Raw genomic sequence first — 22,500 nt, forward strand, 5'->3', positions numbered from 1 at the left:
AGCTATCAATTGGTCCATCACATTTTTAATACCCAAAACATTGACGTGATCTTTCACCTGGCAGCTAAAACTCATGTTGGTAAGTTCTATTCTTATTATTTCCACTTCTTTATTACCAAGTGAAGTGTAATACTGATTTTCTTCCAGAGTCATCATTCACATGCCCGGGTGATTTTCAGCTTGTGAACATTGAAGGGACCAGAGTTTTACTGAGAGCTGCTCAACAAGCACTGCGCAAAATACACAAGTTTATTTATGTTAGCACAGATGAAGTTTACGGATCAGGAATCGATCAGGTGATAGCATCCACACTTATATAAAAATATTATAAATAAAACATATTTGTATGATGAGTGAGCATGATGATGGAATTTATTTAATTATGAAATGATTAGTTTAGTCTACTCGTGTGGGTTAGTGCCGTACAAATAGAGCAACTACAAGAGGTGCTAGTAATGGTAAAACACGCGCGAACACAAAATCACCGCCTGAAGTTTCTAGACTGTTGTCCTTGTGTCTGTCTTTTGCTGTTTTTGTTCTTGTAGTCCTCACTATTGTTACCATTTTGTATTAGTAAATAGGAAAAAAGAAAGAAAAAAAAAATCTCACTTATGTCGGGTGACAGATGAAATAAAAAAACTCTTCTCACCAAAAAATAAACTTCCAAACAAAAATGTTCACACTGGCAATATTTACAGGTGATGAAAAATGGCACCTCAAAGCAATACATCTGGCTTGTCCTATGTGATCGTGATGCCCATAATAAACGGAGAAGGGGGAAAAAAATCGAATATTTGATGGCATTATAAATTGCATGTACTATAAGATAAGATAAGATATTCCTTTACTATATTTAATCCAGTAGATTTATTTTAACTTGTCTGGTTAAAATTAATGCCACCTTCTCTAAGCTTTGTGCAATTTAAGATACACAAGTATTAAGAAGTAATTTGTGTGTTTTAGGCATTCGATGAGAGCTGTCCATTGAGACCGTCCAATCCTTATTCAGCCACAAAAGCAGCAGCCGAATTTCTGGTGCAATCCTACTGGGAAAAATACAAGGTTTGTAAAATACATTCCTACCGTTGTACTTTTTATATTGTATAAGCAAGAGGGCAATTTTTCCCAATTGGTAGGTTCCCTACTGACTAAAGCAGCAAATTAAAGGCGTAATGGACGATTTTTCATCGATTTGAGAACTCAAGTGGAAGTGCGCCGTGCGGAAGCAGAGAAAAGCCTCACGGCTAGACGTGCGTTTGTTTATTAGCGCGACGGATCGCATCCCATCTCTCGTCTCCGTAGATTTCCGTCTCTTCTGAGCCAGCTCAACTGTCTTTCTCTGTCCTAATTTTGTCCTGTACACTGAGGGAACTATATTATGATAGATCCATACGCTTAGACACCGGGAAACGTGCTGCTCTCATGGGGACGAGCCGCACGCGGCTGCAGGTGAGCGGTAGGTGCGTTCTATGATTGATACGTGGCAGGACTAATCGACAGTCCACGCCATGAGGAAAGAGACTCAGATTTGGCTCCAAAAAATCGTCCATTACGCCTTTAATTTAAGACTAATTCAACATGTATAAATAACACAACTTATATGTTTTCAATGAAGGAATAACTTAATAACATGTTAGAGAACTTTGAAAAGTAAATTTTGCCCAACACCCCAATGCCTTTTTTATTTTAATTTCACAAAGGAATTGCTCAATTTTAGATAAGAAGATCTAAGATGCCTTTATAAACAACAACAAAGACGCTTTCACAGTGCAAATACCTAAATGCCTCAAATTATTGTAGTTGTGTACTTGTACACTTAAATTTTCCACCACAACTGGACTATTGGTTACCATGGCAACGTTCTCTCTAACCTATATTGACTCTTAAAACATAAAAAATAACTCAGCAATTAGCATTGGAAATCTCACTCTAACAGGCGGATCGGTGCAGCGGCTGCAGTGATGCAGTCGCTGCATCGGACCGTTGTGGTAAAGAGGGAGCTGAGCCGAAAGGCAAAGCTCTCTATTTACCGGTCGGTCTACGTTCTGCCCTCACCTATGGTCATGAGCTTTGGGTAGTGACCGAAAGAACAAGATCGCGGATACAAGCGGTCGAAATGAGTTTCCTCCGCCGTGTGGCTGGGCACTCCCTTAGAGATAGGGTGAGGAGCTCGGCCACACGGGGGGAGCTCGGAGTAGAGCCGCTGCTCCTCCACGTCGAGAGGAGCAAGCAGAGGTGGCTCGGGCATCTGTTCCGGATGCCTCCTGAGCGCCTCCCTCGGGAGGTGTTTCAGGCATGTCCCACCTGGAAGAGGCCCCGGGGAAGACCCAGGACACGCTGGACACGCTGGAGAGACTATGTCTCTCGGCTGGCCTGGGAACGCTTTAGGGGAAGTGTCTGGGGAGTAGGAAGTCTGGGAGTCCCTGCTCAGACTGCTGCCCCCGCGACCCGGTCCTGGATAAAGCGGCAGAAAATGGATGGATGGAATCTCACTCTAACCCATGTTGTACAAAAAATGTATTATGCAATTTTAACAAATGTATCGCTTTTTTCGTTTTAGTTTCCCGTATTAATTACAAGAAGCAACAACATTTATGGACCAAGGCAGTACACAGAAAAGGTAGGCTTCAACCTCGCCTTTCACCTGGTATCTCCCATAGCTAGGATGTACTGTGTCTCAGCGTTGCCGGGACTTATTGTCACATTAAAAATCAAACCAACCCGGGGCCCTATGTAAAAAGAGCCCCCCCTAGTGCTATTTCTGTAGTCACATCATCACACAGATGGAAAAACAAAATGCGAGTCAGGCCCAATCTGAGAAATGTGATTCATATTCCCTGTGAAAAGATAAAGCCCAGTCTCACTGAAACTAGTCTGAAACTTGCTGTGCTAAATGTCAGATCCTTATGTAACAAATCTCTTAATTAATAATTTTATTTCTTCTTATAATCTTGATTTTATGTTTTTAACTGAAACATGGCTTGACAAAAACACAGGAAATGTAGTTCTGATAGAATCTGCTCCACCCAACTTTAAGTTTGAATCTGAAACACGAGAAAACAAAAAAGGGGGTGGAGTCTGTGCTGTCTTTAGAGATGAAATAATTACCCGCAGGTTGTCTTTTGGGGTGTTTTTATCATTTGAGTATGTATCCTTTAAAATGGAGCTAAAACGGTCTCCATCCATTCTCTTCATTGTTTTATACAAGCCTCCCCAGCACTGCCAAAGTTTTATTGATGATTTTACTGAGATGCTTTCAGTCATATGCACAGACTTTGATGGTTTGGTCATTACAGGTGATTTCAATGTGCATGTTGATAATATTTGTGACAGAAACGCTAAAGAGCTTGATGCTGTCCTTGAAACTTTCAGTCTTACTCAGCATGTGAGAGGCCCCACCCACAGCAAAGGACACACTCAAGATCTCATAATTACAAAGGGGGTAAATATTTCAAATGTTAATGTGATCGATGTTGCTCTGTCTGATCATTTCTGTGTCTTCTTTGACCTGTCTGTTTCTCCCCAACCTCCGGTTGGTCCTGCAGTTGTTCAGAGGAGACACATAAGTGATGGCACAGGTGCACTGTTTATGGAAATGATAAACTTTGAAAATGTCTCATGTTCTAATGTAAATGATTTGTTGAACTCTGTTACATCTAGTATTTTGAATGTTCTGGACACCATCGCCCCTATAAAGGCTAAAATGGTTAAAAATAAGCAGAAGGCGCCGTGGAGAAATGATGATTCGGTCAGGGCACAGAAAAGGAAGTGCCGCAGGGCCGAACGGAAATGGCGCAAGTCAAAGCTCCAGGTTCAAAAAGAGATTTACAAAGAGAAGCTGAACATGTACAACCTAATCTTATGTAGAACTAGGGAAAGATATTTTTCTGAAATAATTGGAAGCTGCAGTAACAACTCGCGTGTCCTGTTTGCCACAGTAAACAGATTAACAAACCCTCCAGCTCAGCTACCGTTAGAACTCATTTCCACATCCAAGTGTAATGAGTTTGCATTATTCTTTAATGACAAAGTTCAGGGCATTAAAAATGCTATAAATCCCACAATGCAAAAAAATACCCTAAGACCACCAAGACACTTAGAGCTAACTCACTTTGCACCAGTAACTGACAAAACTGTCCATGAGATCATCACCAGTCTGAGTTCATCTACATGCTGCCTTGATGTGTTACCCACCAGATTTCTAAAGTCTGTGCTGAACAGTTTGTTAGCACCATTCACTCACATAGTTAACATGTCGCTTCAATCTGGAACATTCCCAATGTCTTTGAAAACTGCGGTCATAAAGCCTCTCCTAAAGAAGAGCAGTCTTGATGCCGCAGTACTGAGTCATTACCGGCCCATCTCTAATCTACCATTTTGGGGCAAAGTCCTTGAAAAGGTTGTTTACCAACAGCTCACAGATTTCCTCTTAATACACAACTCATTTGATGTTTTTCAGTCAGGTTTTAGACCTCATCACAGCACTGAGACTGCTCTTGTCAAGGTGACAAATGACATCCGCCTGAACACTGACACGGGCAAAGCCTCAGTCTTAATTCTGTTAGATCTGAGTGCTGCGTTTGACACTGTCGATCATGGGATCCTCTTACAGAGACTAGAGGACTGGGTGGGCATCACTGGCACTGCCCTAAACTGGTTAAGGTCCTATCTGGAAGACAGGAAGTACTTTGTTGAAATTGGTAGCTGTGTCTCAGACCACATGACCCTGACCTGTGGAGTGCCCCAAGGGTCAGTCCTGGGTCCCCTTCTGTTCAACCTCTACATGCTGCCGTTGGGTCAGTTGATACGCAGTGAAAATGTGTCCTATCACAATTATGCAGACGACACTCAGATCTATGTTTCACTATCGGCAGGTGACTATGGACCAGTAGATTCACTCTGTCACTGCATCCAACAGATCAGTGTGTGGATGCAAAACAACTTTCTCCAGCTGAACTCAGACAAGACTGAAATAATCGTTTTTGGCCCACAGAAACAAAGAGAAAGTGTTAGCGGTCACCTCCAGAGTCTCGCTCTAAAACCTACAAACCAAATTAGAAATCTGGGGGTAATAATGGACTCAGACTTGAACTTTAATAGCCACGTCAAATCAATAACATCAGCAGCTTTTTACCATCTAAAAAACATTGCCAAAATCAAAAATATACTGTCAAAACCAGATTTAGAGAGACTTATCCACGCGTTTGTCTCCAGTAGATTAGACTACTGTAATGGTCTGCTCACTGGCCTCTCCAAACGAGCTGTAAAACAGCTGCAGTACATCCAGAACGCTGCTGCTCGGGTCCTGACTAGAACCAGGAAGTATGATCACATTAGTCCTGTTCTCAGGTCTCTGCACTGGCTCCCTGTGGCTCAGAGAATAGACTTTAAAGCAGCTCTGCTTGTGTACAAGTCTCTCCATGGCCTAGCACCAAAGTACATCTTGGATATGTTAGTGCCATATGAACCATCTCGGACTCTGAGGACCTCAGGGACCGGCCTCCTGCAGGTGCCCAGAGTCAGGACAAAACATGGGGAATCTGCGTTTCAGTTTTATGCAGCTACAATCTGGAACAGTCTTCCTGAAGATGTGAGACAGGCTTCTACTCTGACAATGTTCAAATCTAAGCTAAAAACAGTTTTGTTTAGCTGCGCATATGACTGAAAGGATTTTTTCTTTGCACTCTTCTCTTTTGTTTGTGATTTTATTAGTTTAGAAAATCAGTTGGATTTATAATTTTTAATTTAGTTAATTTTATTGTAGTTAATTTTTATCTTTGCACTCTTCTCTTTTGTTTGTGATTTTATTAGTTTAGAAAATCAGTTGGATTGATAATTTTTAATTTAGTTAATTTTATTGTATTTCTGTTTCTGTAATTTCTTTGTGATTTGAATGCATTTTCCCTGCTGTGAAGCACTTTGAATTGCCTTGTGTATGAAATGTGCTCTACAAATAAACTTGCCTTGCCTTGCCTTACCATATTAAAAGATCTTCAAGACCTTTTAAATTTAGTTATTTGTTCCAGGTCATTCCAAGATTTGTGAGTCTCTTGAGAAGAAATCAGAAATGGCAAGTTTTATTGGGAAAGCAAAAAAGCCCAAATTTGCTTAAAACAATGAATAATCGGTTGCATTTTTCATCAGCACAATCCAGGGAACTTTACCTAAATCACGTCACTTTCTGTTTGTGGATGACGTAATCAGTGCCTTCCTGTTGATTTTGAAGAAAGGGATTGTGGGAGAAATCTACAACGTGGGGTCCAGCTGTGATATTCCCATCATGCAACTGGCCACAGAACTCATCAAAATGGCAAATTTCTTTGGTTTTTGACATTTAAAAAAGAAAAGATGATTATTTGTTCTAATCATCTTGTTTTTTCCAGGTTAAGAAAGTCCCTGACTCTGAACTGAAAGACTGGATAGAGTTTGTGCCCGACAGGTAAATGCACTGCGTTGTATTTTCACCTACCGTATTTATGGAGGACCCTAAGTGCCACGTTAAATGGGATAAAACTTTTATTACAAGTCTCTTTTAAAGACAAATCTCTCATTAGCTTTTCCGTGGCTCTCCTGGTCCTCCTTGCTAAAGTAAAGTAAAAAATAAAAGTGAACTCGTAAGGAGCTCTCTGATTGGTTTACAAGTTGTTCTAACCAAAGAGAGCCCCTTACTACTTACGAATTGCCTCTTATTATTTACATTACTTTAGCTAGGAGGACTGGAGGCCTGTACTTTGAAGCTTGATTATAGGGTAAGCAAGGTGACTTCCATGACCCAATGAACGACCAATGTGAGAGAGAAGGAGGAGAAATGAGGAAATGCATTAACGACAGCATAAAGTGAAAGATATTAAATATGGATTCCAAGATGGAATATTCCCTTTATCTGTAACCAAGATAAGATAATACTTTATTGTCCACACATGGGGAAATTTCATAACCAAACTGTATTACATTAAATATGCTATTAAAATGTACAGAATGTATCCGCGCACATTTGGCTGTGCGTCTTTACGCAGATGCATGTCATAAACGGAGTAATTCATTCAGTCCATGCCGCTGTATGATCCGTTTCATTAAACATTTGTGCTTTATTCTGTATTATGGATGTATTATATTAAAATTAACTTCCTTTGTGGTGTCGCTCGTGGCTGTGATTGGTCGCCAAGTGTCGTTTCCACATGAACGCAGTTGAGTTTCCTTTGGCTTATATTTTATCTCTTATTTCCTATGATCCTAATCATGACATGTACACTGCTATTTCCTTCTCTGTTCTAATTGGTCGGTTGGTTCTGACCCCGCCCCCTGCTCTGCATGCGGATGGCGTCATTGAGAAAATCCAGGGTTGACAGAGAGTTGTGAAACCACTTCGTAGTACGACTCATCCAGAGACGCTCATGTCTGGGTTAGTCTGTCAGTGTAAGAGAAACCTATCCAGGATAAGATCAGCCAGCTTCATAGTACAGGCCTCTGGATTGCCCATGGATCTATTAAAATATCTGGGTATAGCTAGCTTAAACCTGTTGTGAGCTGAATTAGTGGCCAGCAAAAAAATCCTCCATAGTCCAGAAAGCATTTTTCCAACTTAAAAACAAACTGCTTGTGTTCGGCTGACGGCCACATTTAGCTTTAACAAAAGGTCGAATTTTGTGGCGATTTTTTTTCCTCTGGTGAAAATTCTTCAGTTTAAAAAAATATACAGCTTCAATTATCCATACATTTTCTTCAACTTATCCGGGGCCGGGGGCAGCATTCTAAGCAGGGACTCCCAGACTTCCCACTCCCCAAACACTTCTTCCAACTCCTTCGGGGGGATCCCGAGGCGTTCCCAGGCCAGCCGAGAAACAGTCCCTCCAGCGCGTCCTGGTTCTTCCCCGGGGCCTCTTCCCATTGGGACATGCCCGAAACACCTCCCCAGAGAGGCGCCTCCTCAGCTGGCTCCTCTCGACGTGGAGGAGCAGCGGCTCTACTCCGAGCTCAATCCTGGCGGAGTCCAAAACGCATTTGGAACAGGTCTGACTTACTGCCAGCAATGTGAATACAGCTCCTGCTCCGGTCATACAGGGACCGGACAGCCCTGAGCAAAGGGCTCAGGACCCCATACTCCCAGAGCACCAGACCAAAGGACCCCCCGAGGGACACGGTCGAAAGCCTTCTCCAGATCCACAAAGCACATGTGGACTGGTTGGGCAAACTCCCATGAACCCTCGAGCACCCGATGGAGGGTATAGAGCTGGTCCAGTGTTCCATGACCAGGACAAAAACCACTCTGCTCCTCCTGAATCCGAGGTTCGATTATCGGTCGGATTCTCCTCTCCAGTACCTTGGAATAGACCTTACCCGGGAGGCTGAGGAGTGTGATCCCTCTGTAGTTGGAACACACCCTCCGGTCCCCCTTCTTGACCAGAGGGACCACCACCCCGGTCTGCCAGTCCAGAGGCACTGTCCCCGACCGCCACGCGATGTTGCAGAGACGTGTCAACCAAGACAGTCCTACAACATCCAGATACTTTAGGTACTCAGGGCGGATCTCATCCACCCCCAGAGCCCTGCCACCGAGGAATTTGCTCAGGAATTTGTGTCATCACTCATGCTGAATGTCATGACTTCAGCAGGAGTGATGGACGAGTGAGCCTCTTGAGTCCTCAGTACCTGCTTCCTCTTCGGAGGATGTGACAGTGGGAGGTCCTCAAAGTATTCCTTCCACCGTCCGACGACCAGTTGAGGTCAGCAGGTCTCCACCCGCACCTTAAACGGTGTTGGTGAAGCACTGCTTCACCAACCTTCCCCTCCTGACTGGCGCCGGACGGTTTGCCCGAATTTCTTTGAGACCGACCGATAGTTCTTCTCCATGGCCTCCCCAAACATCTCCCAGCCCCGGGTTTTTGCCTCTGTGACAGCACAAGCTGCAGCCCTAGCCTACCAATACCTGTTAACGGCCTCAGGAGACCTACAAGCCAAAGAGGCCTGATAGGCCTCCTTCTTCAGCCTGCCAGCATCCTTACTTCCAGTGTCCTCCACCGGGTTCGGGGGTTGCCGCTATGACAGCCACCAGAGATCTTGCAACCACAGCTCCGAGCAGCCGCATTGACAATTGAGGTCGAGAACATGGTCCATTCGGACTCAATGTCCCCAGCCCTGTCTGTCCGGCTTCCTCCTCCGCCAGCAGATCTAACTCACCACCAGGTGATGATCGGTTGACAGCTCTGCCCCTCTTTTCACCCGAGTGTCCAAGACACGCGGCCGGAGGTCTGATGACACGACAACAAAGTCGATCATTGACCTCCGGCCTAGGGTGTCCTGGTGCCATGTGCACTGATGGACACCCTTGTGCTTGAACATGGTGTTCGTTATGGACAATCCGTGGCTTACAGAAGCCCAATAACTGAACACCGCTTAGGTTCAGATCGGCGAAGCCGTTCTTCCCGATCACCCCTCTCCAGGTGTCACGGTCGTTGCCCACGTGGGCGTTGAAGTCCCCCAGTAGAACAATAGAGTCCCTGGTCGGTGCATTGTCCAGTACCCCTCCCAGGGACTACAAGAAGGCCGGGTACTCTGCACTGCTGTTAGGCCCGTAGGCCGACACAACAGTAAGAACTGTCCCCGACCCGGAGGCGTAGGGACCCTCTCGTTCACTGGTGTAAACTCCAACACGTGGCAGCTGAGTTGTGGGGCTATAAGCAAGCCCACACCAGCCCGCCGCCTCTCCCCGCGGGCAACGCCAGAGAAGTGGAACGTCCAGCCCCTCTCGAGGAGATGGGTTCCAGAGCCCAAACTGTGCGTGGAGGTGAGGCAGACTATATCTAGTCGGAACCGCTCAACCTCCTGCACAAGCTCAGGCTCTTTCCCCTCCAGCGAGGTGACGTTCCATGTCCCCCGAGTCAGCTTCTGTGTCCAGAGATCTGGTCGTCGAGGCCCCCTCCGTCAACTGCCGCCCAGATCTCTCTGCACCAGAGCTTCAATTACTGAAATTTTAGTCTATTAGTAGTTATTACTTTCTAACTACTTGACAGTGTTGGGGATATTTTTGCGACCCAAAATGTTGTTACAGTAGGGGTGGTCCAGAGGCCTTGGCCCTCTGAAAAGACACGCCCTCTGGAAAATTATGCTGAATAGCCCTAGTGTAGCGGGTAAAACACTGCAATCTGAAGATTGAGGTTCAGGTCCAGCTCGGAACTTCCCCCTGGCTATTGCAAGATTTATTACCGAGCTGTTCTTCCAGTTTAACTTGATTTGGTCCAGACTCTACTGTGCCAGTGACAGTGTAGTTACACCCTTGAAACCAAAGGTTGCTGGTTCTTGACCCAAACATGGTCAAAATTCGCAGTCGCTCACAATTACCATTGCAGAGTTTCTAGTTTTTATATATATATAATACATTTAATGTGTATATAGTCAAATGTTTGTACCTTGTGTGTAGGCCTATGGTGGACCTGCGTTATCCCATTCACTGTGGAAAGTTGCATAGACTCGGATGGAGAGCTGAAGTCTGCTGGACGGAGGGCATCAGACAAACAGGTGAACACAGAAGCAACATAAAATAACTAAACTGTTGGATAACTCAAATTATATTTTGGTTAATGTCATGAAATAAATACTTTCATGTATTGTCTCCATTTTAGTAAAGTGGTATGAGGAAAATGCTGATTTCTGGCCCGATTCAAGTGAAGACCAAAAGCGAAATATCCCCAATTCAGAGCATTTACAATCTGCACTTTGACGACCAGGCCCCAGGGAGTGGTGCCTTCAACTACTTCACATTTGGAGTATATCTGTTTTTATAATATTTGTGCAATATTAATTTATGGCTGATTTGCAGCTTGTATTAAATGTAACACAATTGTGGACCAACAGTGCCAAACAATTAATACCAAAGCAATCATTTGTGTCATGCTTTATCATCAAGTCCATTTGAACATGAAATGCTTAGTGTTCTGTAAATTAAAAAAACAATAACAAAACATTGTGAAGTATGCTTTGTCTTGTTTTTGGGCCAAATCAAAGTTACAGGTCAGTCTGTGGAGGGACGACCCCACTCCAAGTATAGAATAGAATAACTTTGTTTACCAAAGTAGAAATTCCTATTCGGCTCACCACCACATAAAAACAACATCAGACACAAATAGAAGAAGTAAAAAGAGATGCGTTACAAACATCAGTTTATTTATGTAACTTACATGTTCCTATTTCCACTACCTTTAGGATGTCCACAGCACAAGGGACAAAAGAATTTTTCAAACAGACTTTGATGGCACAGTGCACGTATGCCAGGCTCCAAGTGCAGCTGTGTTGCGAATCCTGACTCCGACAATTTACTGCGTATCCTCCCTTCTCTCATCTCCCATTTCACGCTGTCCTTTCCTGTCTAATAAAGCCTTCTTAATAAAAAAAAAATAATTAAAAGCTACACTAAAATCCCATCATAAAACCCTTGCATATGCCTTGGCTTGGGTCAGACGCTCGGTGACAGCGAGTCAAAAGTGTCATCTGTGCCCCTCTTGCTTTTATAGGATGTTGTATCATTGGCCAGCCCTCATAGTTTTGCACAGAATAGAAGTTGATACATATTTTCCAAGGTATTTTTGAGCAATTAAAACAAAATACATGCTAGATAGACAAGAATAATGCAGTATTACAAAACATTCCAGGCAGTGCAATAAAATCTCCATGGAGACCAGATTTGGAATAAATTGGAATAAAGTTTGATTAATCACAAGTATTGACAAAAATACACATTTGAATCAAGCAATTTTGGTTGACATAGTTCACATAATAGAAAAGTATAAAATCTTAAATTTGAACAAAACACAACAGGCGATTTACATTTGCAAATTCAAACTTTTATTTGTGGTAAAATCAGAATAGATGCAGTTTTCTTTTCTTTTTTTTTACTTCGTGCAGTGCTCCTCAATCGTGCACAACTGCTAAACTAATACAGAAAGCAAATACTAACTATACCAGGCCATTTATAGTTACCGCTTGTGTGACTATTGGACAAATCTGACCAATCGTTGACGAGAATCCAAGCTAATTTATTAAACTTCCTTCCGATTGGTCCAAATTCATCTTTAGTTTTAACACTGGGGTTTTTAATTGGCCTGAAAATATTCAAATCACAACAGCATAGCAATAAATCCACAGTTATACCGTGTTTATGAAGACTTTTGCCAGACAATCACAAAAGGTGTTACTCCTACCAGGAAGGAAATTGTGGAAAACTCATAAAACAAAACAGTTTAGGGTATATTTTTCTCTACAAAATGTTTTTAAAGTTTAACATTTTTAGCAGTTTTTAGGTAATCCAAACCTTGGCATAGTTAAGATTCAAAATTCATATTTTGCCAATTTTAAATGGATGTAGTGGTTTTGTTTGAAGGAAAGAGTCGTGGATCAGAAATTCAATCCAATATCTTAAGTTTTGTAAGAGGTTTCTTTGAATATGCCACAAACTCAACTTTTTTGGGTTCCAGTAAAAAAAAAAAAAAAGGAGATATTATTAAGTTATTTTACATGCACTGTTCTTAAAGCCCCGCTGGGTAATATTTCAGCCGGTAAATGGACTACTTGATTAAAATGATTAAAAAAGCCATTTTTAATCATTGGCTGAAATTATTTAAGTAACTTGACATTCAATTCTTATTTATTTATTGTAATTTTTAATATTTGCAGTACAGGTCTGGATGGTCAGATGGTGAAAACCTGCTTCATGTTTGCAAGATTAAATTTATCTTGGCAATTTAACATCTTATTTATTTTGTGGTGCTCAATTTATGCTAGCTTGTTATGCTAAATATGCTCAATAGTATAAAAAATAAAAAATCCGTTCCCCATTTTTAGTGACTTATCCAAAGAAAGACTCACGTTGCATGTTTTTGACAATAAAAAGCTCACACTACCCCAGAAAAATAGGAATTTGCACGCATACCAATGACATCCAACATTCAGTTTGCCAGTATTTACTGTCTTTTGGTCAAGTCACTTATTTATTATGATAGCTATTTTTTTTGTTAAAATAGCAATCTTGTATTACCGGCTTGTTATAAAAATAAATATTTCTTTTTAAAAAAAAACTTGATAAGTTACGACAAAGTAGCAGCAGGAACATGCAGAGCTGTATTTTTATTTTAATGACTGTTTAACTGTTTAACCCTAATATTGACATCTTCCTTTTGTTTAAACTTCAAAAAGGCCAAATGTATTACTTTTTCAATTTTTACGTTTTGTTTTGTTCAAAGTAGAATTTTACCAAGAGATTTACATTACTAAGACGTCTTATGTTACTATTTAGCAGCCAACTAGCTGCTAAGCAGGCTAATTTGAGATAGGATAATATTAATTATGTTTAATTATCATTAATTATGTAATTTCCATTTAATAATCTGACCAACTCAACTCTCACAGAAACATTTGAGTGAAAATTACATCATATAAGGGAATCATGGTTATAAAAGTAACCAGTAGAAGAAGATAAAAATGAAGCATTTAAATATTGGATTTTTTTTTTGTGTTAAAATGGGAAATATTGTGAAACTTGAATACAATCCAATTAATTATGTCCAATACCATGTCGAAATAATGGGATAGTGCCTAAACAATCCTACAGCTACTTCTGTTTCTGACCTGGAAGAATCCACAAAACGCACAAACATCCAACTCACTCACACTTCACCTTGTCCTTTACAAAACAACGGACATTTCTCTGGACCTAAAACTTAAATAGCTGCAGCAGTGGGAGTGTAGCACCATGTAACATTCTCCTTATTTCACTTTAAATATAAAATGTAAAAAAATAACTGAAATGCCCTAAATTATGGCATATTATGTTGGTTAACTTCTATGCCATTTCTGTTTCAAGAACAATACATACATTGTATTAGTAAATGCTACTCATTGAGAACAATACGTCAACATTTCCCCCACTCAGTATCCAATATTTAAACTGTATGTAAAATCTTGAAATACGGGATCTCTGAAGCACAACTATCTGAAAAATCAAAGCTGGCCTGCCTATTCCAGCAAAATTGGCATGGGAAGCTAATCAGCTAAAGCTACATTCAAACAACAAGAAATGTGTGAATCGCTGGGCCCATTATTAGCAAAACAACACTGAATCCTTAGCATATTAACTTACATATACAATGTAAATACCGAAATATATACTGACATCTTGTTATGGACTAGAAATGTGGTCCTTTTTCAGTCTTTCTAGTGGTTTCCTGAAGGCACTGTGCTAACTAACTTCATTTAGTTTGCTACAACTCAACAATCCAACATGTTGTATATTGCACTATAGGAAAGTTTATGTTGGGCACAGTGGATCAACAAAATGACAACAAAATGTAACTTGATTTGCATATTTAAGTGTAACAACACAAAACAGCTATTAACATGTAAAATGAGGTATACATATTTTAGTCTTAACAATCCCTGTTGAGTGATTTCTTAAGACAATGTGCATAATATTGCTAAAGGGACACACTTTATAATAAAGCAGCTTTTGGAACTAATTTTGGACGCCTTGGCCTCGCAATTTCAAAATTAAACCTTAAAAAACGTAATTGTGACAACACAATCCTCAGCTCTTTTGGATTAGATTTCTTCTGCCCTCTGCTGGTGACAATTAAGAATGAGGCATTTTGAGAAGACACATTTGCAGCATTGCTATTGTTAAAATCATGCTAACATGTCAATACTTTACAGTGCAGGTTATTTAAGAGCTTGAATTATTAGATAAAATACTCTAAAAGGTGATTTACCATAATGTGTTGCCTTTAACGCTTTTCACAATAAATGCCCACTCGTTTTAGTCAAAGGCACTGCAATATCTGAAACGCTCTACCACTTTCGCTCTTAGTTTGCTATCTTGACAATATATGTGGAGATAAGTAGAAAAGCTGACAATGACCGTAAGATTTATAAAACTAAATTATTTGAAATTATCAATGTTTTTTATTATTGTTGAAAGAAATTTGCCTGCATAAAATTAAGAAATAAAATGTTTACAAGATTACATTTTTTAAAGCTGGGCATTGACGCCTTCTCGACTACTTGGGATCATTCTGTGTAAAAAGTCAATTGTATTGATTTAATTCAGATATAGTTGTATTTTGAAATGTTGAAGTTGACAAGATTTATTTTCAGAAACTTTAAGTAATATGAGCAAGTGATAGTAGTGATACGTTTGAAAGAACTATAAACTAGTTGTAGGTAGTTTGCCATTTTAGCATTGTTAGCATTTGTGTTTGTAGCCATTTAGCTAGACATTGAATTTGAAATGCTGGTGATACAAATAATATGGACAACAATGTAACAAAAGAAAAAAGAACAATTAACGGGGCGATGCGATTCACTGAAACTGTACTGTAAACAAAAGAGCAACTCATAATACATGTAAATCAAGATTGTCATTTGCAACTGTTCAACTGAACAGACCAAAACAACGTATGCAATCTAACAAATATACTAACTATATAAATTACAATAAAGACATGAAAAAATGTGTTTACAAATGTATCAACAATAACTTCAGTAACATTAACTCCATATTTTCATTGATAAATTAATGCTTTTTATAAGCAATTATTCCAGTCCAAAGAGATGGCAAACGTTTGGTGACTTGACATTTCAATTTATCTTGAAGGAGTGGAAATGGTTAGCAGATCAAGTTTAAAGGTTCAAGTTTTTGGGGCAAAATTGCAGGCAGGTTAGTAACAATTTAAATTTTGTGCATTTCTTTCACTATGCATTTTCTTTATTTCAAAATGTTTCCAATGGTGACGCTATTTGAACATTGGATTGTAGAAAGTGCATTGAAAAAAAAGTGACCCATTCCTATATTCCCACACGAGTCTTTTTAACACTATAGTCCCATCCCCGAAATATAACATGTTATATAACATATCATATGTAAAGAAACAGTTTTGACCAAAGTTGTGTACTAACAAACGCAGCTCCTTTTAGCATCACAACAAGCCAGAGATGCCACATTCAAGTTGTATAGTTAGTTTTTAATGGTCAATTAAAATTCTAATCCTGCTTTTTTTTTCCACATAACATTTTGCTTATGTTCATTTATGTCGGTGTAATCCCTCATTCGTCCAGGCGTGTTCCATAGTAGAAAAAGCTTCAGTTGTAGTCATCTGGACTCAGTTTGAAAAAGTAGACGTTTCAACTCTCATCCAAGAGTCATTGTCAATAACAGAATTTAGGTCGAGAACTCCGATATTAATCCTGTTCTGTGGTAAGACCCACCCATTGGGAGGAGCCTTCCTGAAGTAGAAAGAGTTGTTGGTTTCAACAGAAACTCCCCCCTTGTATCTATTCTGAATAGGCTCGGTAGATACAAGGGGGGAGTTTCTGTTGAAACCAACAACTCTTTCTACTTCAGGAAGGCTCCTCCCAATGGGTGGGTCTTACCACAGAACAGTATTAATATCGGAGTTCTCGACCTAAATTCTGTTATTGACAATGACTCTTGGATGAGAGTCGAAACGTCTACTTTTTCAAACTGAGTCCAGATGACTACAACTGAAGCTTTTTCTATTATGTTCATTTAGAACACTCATGGGCAAAATGTCCTTCAGGAGAAATAATTTAGCTTTTATTGGCAAAAATAGGTACTATTTTGGTCTTTGTTTAGCTTTCGCTTTGAATTTGGCAAGACCTTGTTTGGACTCAATTTAGTCCTGGTTCTGGCCACCATTTGGTATGTAGGCCATGTATATTCTAACATAGTACTTTAAACCTAGACAATGTTTATATCAATATATTGGGTGAAACTTATTTTTATTCCTTTAAAACTTTAAACTAAATATTGTGGCATTTTTCCTTTTTGTTGTGACTATTTTTTTCAAATTTTGTCAATCCCTGAACGCCATCATCTTATTGAGAAGAAAACTTACAAGTTAAACAACATAAACTAGATTTGTGTACCTCTCCAGGATAGAGTGAGCAAGGAAATTAAACTTTTTGAATTTTTCATCGTTTGTTTTTCCCTTTAGAACAAGGGAACATGTGGAACAGGAGCCAGTTTCTCAACATCACAATGGCACTAAAAGTCCATTAAGAAAGCCACTGGTTTGAAAACATAAAAATAAAAGCGCTAGTAAGTGCTTAAAACTGCATAATAGCCACACAAATTGAGAATTTCATTATATTTCAGCAATTGTTATAGCATATTTTAGGCTGCTTTTTCACATTTCTTCAAAAGGGACCCAACTTGCTTTTCTTTGATAAAGCAAATACAACATTCAAATTGTTTTTAAGCTACATTTAAGATACACAATAAAAGTTGTGAAGCTAACATTCAAATGCTAGCATTTGTACTGCGCTAGCTAGCTGTGCACAATAATTTACCTAGGATGCTATACAAATATATGTTTTGAGTGTATAAAAGGTAAAACTAGACAATATTAGCTTATCTTATGACAAAATAAGGATCTTTGGCATTTCACTATAGAAAAAGAATAATAAAAATTGCTTTTCACCTGCCTTCTCAGTGGCTCAAGAAATAAAATGGCCGACTATTAGTGACAAGATGTGTTTGAGAAATTCGAGCTCCAATCTTGGTTGCAGAAAAATTCCAGAAAGTACGCCATTTTAGTTTAACTCACAAAAGTCTATCACTATTATTGTACATTTTATCATTTTAGAACTTTTTCATGCCTATTTTGACTATGTAAGGTGCAAAACGAGTGTATTTAATATTTATACAATAATTAGTGATATACTTTGGAAAGTCTTTCTGGCAAATATGAAATTAGCTACTTTGAGAGAGTTTTCTCCCAGCAGCTCATTTTAACTTTTTTTTTTTGTGTTGCCAAGGTTTGATTTAGTTCGAGCCTAGTTTGTTTCCTTCCAGTATTAATCAAAAATCAAATTAACACACAATTCAAAAGGAGAAGTAAGTGACTTGCTGGTAAGAGAACTCCAAATCTTTTTTTGGCTCTGAAATTCTTTTGACCATTGTAAGGTACTGTATGTAGTACTTTAATATATAACCACATTTACTCCTGGAATAGAGGATCCCTGTTTAATTTTTACATTTATCACTGCAAGACAGGGCCAACACCTTAGAAGAGGTCTGACAAACCCAAAATATTATCTTGGTAATATTGTCACGACAATATTTTTCCACTTATCATTGAGGATACCAGGAATATACTAATTTCAACATTTTCAATTAAATGATATACAATCACTTACTTCTCCTTTATATTTTAGTCACAGTCGGCCCTTACTTGTAGCCAGTTATTACGTGGTCAATAAAATCAACAGACAATTTTAAAGGCACCGTATAGAAACAAATCCTTCATATTATTTAGTTCTAAATGGACTCACCAAATGGACTTCTTCACTTAAGTCCATGCAGTATTTATTCCCATAGACCTGGCTTACTTGTAATGCCGTAAAACGTTTTAAAAACATGGAAAAATAAGAGATATAAGATATTTTTAGCGTGGTCTCTTTTGAGTGAAAAAAGACCAAAGCCAGTTCAGAAATGTGCCTATCTTTGCTTTTTTTTTCAATGTCGGTTTATATATTACGAAAAAGTAACAATATTTTGGGCCTGTGGTAATCAACATGGCCATGCATTTTTACATTTACAAACTGGTGAAGACACACAAGGAGCCTGGCGGGACATGGAGTTTTATCATGTGAAGGGAGAAAAGCGTTTTGTATAGGCTAGTATTGAGATCAACTGCCCAGACCAAAAAAGTGATTCCAAGTAATATTACTGGACTGTAAGTAAGGGGCAGATGAAAATAAAATACACTTTTTGTAAGAGAATCTCCTCCTTTTACTTGTGTATTTTTTCAGTATTTTTTGTCCTTGATAGCAAAATAGGTAGCATACATTCAATCAAAAGGTTGACGTTACATAAATGAGAAAAAGTAAAATTATCATCTAGAAATATGATCTAGCAATATTTTGAATTGAGTACACATTTTCAGTACTTGTTATACAGTGTACAGGGACAAAATAATAAAATGTAAACTGTAAAAATAAATAACCTGAAATTTTTGGGCAGGGCAGTTCAGAAATTATGCATTTTCTCATTTTAAGATTTTTCAGACACCAAAAGCATTTGTGAATATAACTAAAGTGTACACCTGAAAGTGTCAGCAGAGCTACAATATATTTACCTTCAAAATAAAAAGGACGAGGAGAAGTGGAAGTTTGGTGTGAAAAATAAGAGGGGAATGAAGCCACCTAAATAAGCATAAATAGTTTTATCGCATGCATGAAGGGTGGGCTGGGTGATGGGGGGAGGGACATACGGGGGAGGCGGGGTCTAGTTGCCCCACCAGTCGACCTGGGTGTGGGAGTAGTTTCCTCCGTAGCCATCGGCCGCGTAGAAGTTTCCAAATCCTCCTTGAAGACAAAGAGAGAGAAACATTTGTTATTTTTTCAGAAATATTTCATCCCTGCAATTTGCCCTTTAGATTTTTTTCTGATGTACAATACAACTACTATACTTTGTGGGATCAATAAAACTTGTAAAGGTTTTTTAATCTCCAATTTTAATCCCGTTGATTTGCTATCAGGTTGCAAGAATATTTTACATTGTGGAACACAATTCTGATATTTACAATACTAAATGGCAGAAAAAACCATTGACTATTGATTCTCTGGGGGGTGTGGCTCATTAAGGGATAAAACGTGTCTAGGGTTCACCCGTCACAACCACTGTATCACTGAATTTCACACCTCCTCCAAATCCACGGTTTCCTCCGTGTCCTGTCTGGTTCCGACCCCCGCGACCTCCGAACCCTCCTGCGTTTGCTCCAGCAGCAGTCTGACGGTAATCACGGGCCCCAAAACCTCCAGAAAACCTAGAATAAAATACAAGCCATTTTACAAAAAGATCAACATATAGCAAAAAAAACAGGAATGTAAATAGGAATGTTTATAGTCAGAACTAACTGTTCAAATCCATTGTAGATCTCTCATTACATTCTATTGTTATGGCAATAATGTTTGAACTACATCACCTCTTGCGCCCCCTGGTGTTGCTCTTGTGCTGGTGCTCGTAGGCCAGACTCTCGAGCCACGACGGCACTTCCTGTTTGGCCTCCACTAGAATATCCAGCAGGTCTTTAGTGATGTTCCCGTTCTTATCGTTGAAGAACGACGTGGCCAAACCTTAGTAATAATAAGTAATAAAGAAGATTAAAATGTAGCAACTGACATTTGAAATGCATGTTTTAAACTCAAGATTCAGTTCAGAGTTCACATTTTAAACCTATCCAGAAGCATTAACATTTGAGCGAAGACTGAAATATGAACTGCTAAACTATCCCATGCACTTCAGAACATGATCGTAGAAGTTTAAACTACACGTAGCAGGTTTAAGGTAGTTTAAGAGTTTTTTAAAGAGTTTAATCCCCATGGATATTATCGCATCCTTTTCCATGCTTGCATTTGGGAAATCATCCCAAATCCTAGATAAATTGAGATGAATCTACTTACCAATTAAGTCAGGGTAATCATTTGTCCAGGAGTATTCAATACAGTATTTATTTGAGTAAATATCATCTTAAAAATAGGAATGAATAATGCTAAATTCTCTACAACTTACCGAGGTTTCCCACTCGTCCTGTGCGTCCAATGCGGTGGACGTATTCTTCAATGTCACTAGGGAGGTCAAAGTTTATCACGTGTTTCACGTTGGATATATCCAGACCTCGAGCCGCCACCTTGAGGCCAGAAGTACAACACAAATGTTAAAAAAAGTATTTAAAAAAAAAAAAGAGTCATAGTTTGCTTTAGTTTCATGCTTTTGGGCTTCTTTGAACTGCCATCGCACAATTAAAATACAAAATTATGCATATGTATGTCATTTTGTTATAGTATGATGCCTTCTGCTGGCAACGTTGGGTAGTAAAGCATTTTGAAAAGACAAAATTGCAGCATGGCTATCAATATGTCGCTTACCCAGATGCTTTGTTTTGGAGGCAAGTTAAGCACTAAAATGAAGATAGAAAATAGAGTAGAAGCAGAGGTAACTCACAGCAGTAGCAACCAGGATGGGGCACTTCCCGGATCTGAACTGGCTTAAAGCCTCCTCGCGGTCTCTCTGGGACCGGTCGCCATGGATACTGGTGCAGGCATAGCCTTCGCGATACAGGAAGTCCTCCAAAGCGTCTGCGCCTTTCTTTGTCTCAACGAACACCAGGGTCAGGGAGTCTTTACCTGAAGGACCACACCACATCAAGAGAATTTATACTTTTGATTTAATATAAGATTCTGCCTCAACATGGCAGAAATGGGTTAATAAAACTAATAAAACAGTGTTGTAGTTGGTATAGGTTTTTTTTTTTAATCAAATCAAATCAATCAGGGTTTTCAAAGTACTTTTGATATTCTCCCCGTTTGTTTTCAAAAAGATCTGCAGAGGGCAGCAGTGGGGGCTGTGGTATTTTCATTAAATAAGAAATAATATCCACTTTCTTTAAATCAAGAGGGCCTATTTTTCCCAAAACTCCTGATTAAAATGACCCCTGTGTTAAACTGAAGTTGTTTTTGAACCCATTTACTTTGATTATAAGTGTGAATAAGCTCTGTAAATGGGAATTTCAGATTTTAAATTCTGCCTAGATTTGCTTAGTAAATATAAAGAGTAGTGTCTGGAGGATGTTCTGATTGACACTAGTTTGGGCATTTGTTGGGTTTTGATAATTCCTCTTTGAAAACGGAACCTAGTTGAACTTGTAATGTAGTAAAAAAAAAAAACTCCATATTAAATTGTATTTAATTTTGGGGTCATTTTACACAGAATTTTTTATATGACTCAAAATGAGTGGGTTATGACTTTCTTTTTTATATTCAAAATGTCCAGCAGCTTTATAGTTTCCTTTTATCAGAGGTGGACAAAGTAAGAAAAAGGTCTGTGGGCCCACCTCATTGTAACAGGTTAACTTTTAGGGAAGAGCAGATAGGAAGTAGGCGGAGGAAGCAAAGAGTTTTCAGCTGACAAAGAAAGCAGCAGAAAATATAATATTACATGCATGAAAGGTACACAACTCCAGGTATGTTTTGATGAACATGGCTGAAAATGCTAATTCTACACATATCCTCCTTTAAAGCCAAGTTGTAAAATCAACCTGTATTACATCCAGCTGCATTCTGCTGTAAAGAAAGCAAAGCCAAAAATGTGCAATAAAAATGCTTAGCTACAACCTTAACATCAGTGAATGAATTGCCATAGATCGTTTCATGCAGGAGCTGTAGGTCAGAGATTTTTAAATGACCACAGTGATGGTAATGAGACACAGTTTTTAATCAGAGTGAGTGTTATAAAAGAATAGGAAACAAAGTAGAGCTAAAATATAATTTGAATTTTCTGGTGGTAAAATGTCCTTTGTTTCTGGCCAAACAGGTAACAAGAAAAAGACAGGAAACTCCTTATATGGACTGCAGACTTTCAAGCCGTCGCAGTGATCAGCATTAACACAAATGTTATACCTTTACTGCCGTAAGCCCCTTCATTTTAAATATCCT

The 22,500-nt window shown here is 39.2% G+C and overlaps 2 protein-coding genes across 5 annotated transcripts in view; one reads left to right on the forward strand and one right to left on the reverse strand.

Moving 5' to 3' along the window:
- LOC140354231 (dTDP-D-glucose 4,6-dehydratase-like) overlaps window positions 1-10,896 on the forward strand; it is an 11,971-nt gene extending 1,075 nt beyond the window's left edge. Inside the window, exons 4-12 of the mRNA XM_072439211.1 lie at window positions 1-79; window positions 148-296; window positions 964-1,062; window positions 2,561-2,620; window positions 6,027-6,070; window positions 6,145-6,310; window positions 6,384-6,439; window positions 10,418-10,515; window positions 10,620-10,896. The exon at window positions 1-79 is cut by the window's left edge and continues 12 nt beyond it. Coding sequence (XP_072295312.1) covers window positions 1-79; window positions 148-296; window positions 964-1,062; window positions 2,561-2,620; window positions 6,027-6,070; window positions 6,145-6,310; window positions 6,384-6,439; window positions 10,418-10,515; window positions 10,620-10,717 — 849 coding nt within the window. The 3' untranslated portion in view covers window positions 10,718-10,896. The remainder of the gene's footprint in view (window positions 80-147; window positions 297-963; window positions 1,063-2,560; window positions 2,621-6,026; window positions 6,071-6,144; window positions 6,311-6,383; window positions 6,440-10,417; window positions 10,516-10,619) is intronic.
- A 6,849-nt stretch (window positions 10,897-17,745) lies between these two features.
- Window positions 17,746-22,500, reverse strand: part of ddx3xb (DEAD-box helicase 3 X-linked b) — a 24,223-nt gene continuing 19,468 nt past the window's right edge. For all 4 annotated transcript variants that reach the window (XM_072439550.1, XM_072439401.1, XM_072439485.1 and 1 more), the window contains 5 exons: window positions 21,011-21,192; window positions 20,579-20,696; window positions 19,992-20,142; window positions 19,708-19,832; window positions 17,746-19,371 (listed from right to left, as the gene is read on the reverse strand). In XM_072439550.1, coding sequence (XP_072295651.1) covers window positions 19,292-19,371; window positions 19,708-19,832; window positions 19,992-20,142; window positions 20,579-20,696; window positions 21,011-21,192 — 656 coding nt within the window. In that variant the 3' untranslated portion in view covers window positions 17,746-19,291. The remainder of the gene's footprint in view (window positions 19,372-19,707; window positions 19,833-19,991; window positions 20,143-20,578; window positions 20,697-21,010; window positions 21,193-22,500) is intronic.

Source organism: Eucyclogobius newberryi, unplaced genomic scaffold (genome assembly GCF_026437365.1).
Source record: "Eucyclogobius newberryi isolate DKJ021-1_F unplaced genomic scaffold, fEucNew1.0.hap1 SCAF_1, whole genome shotgun sequence".
Lineage (NCBI taxonomy): Eukaryota > Metazoa > Chordata > Actinopteri > Gobiiformes > Gobiidae > Eucyclogobius > Eucyclogobius newberryi.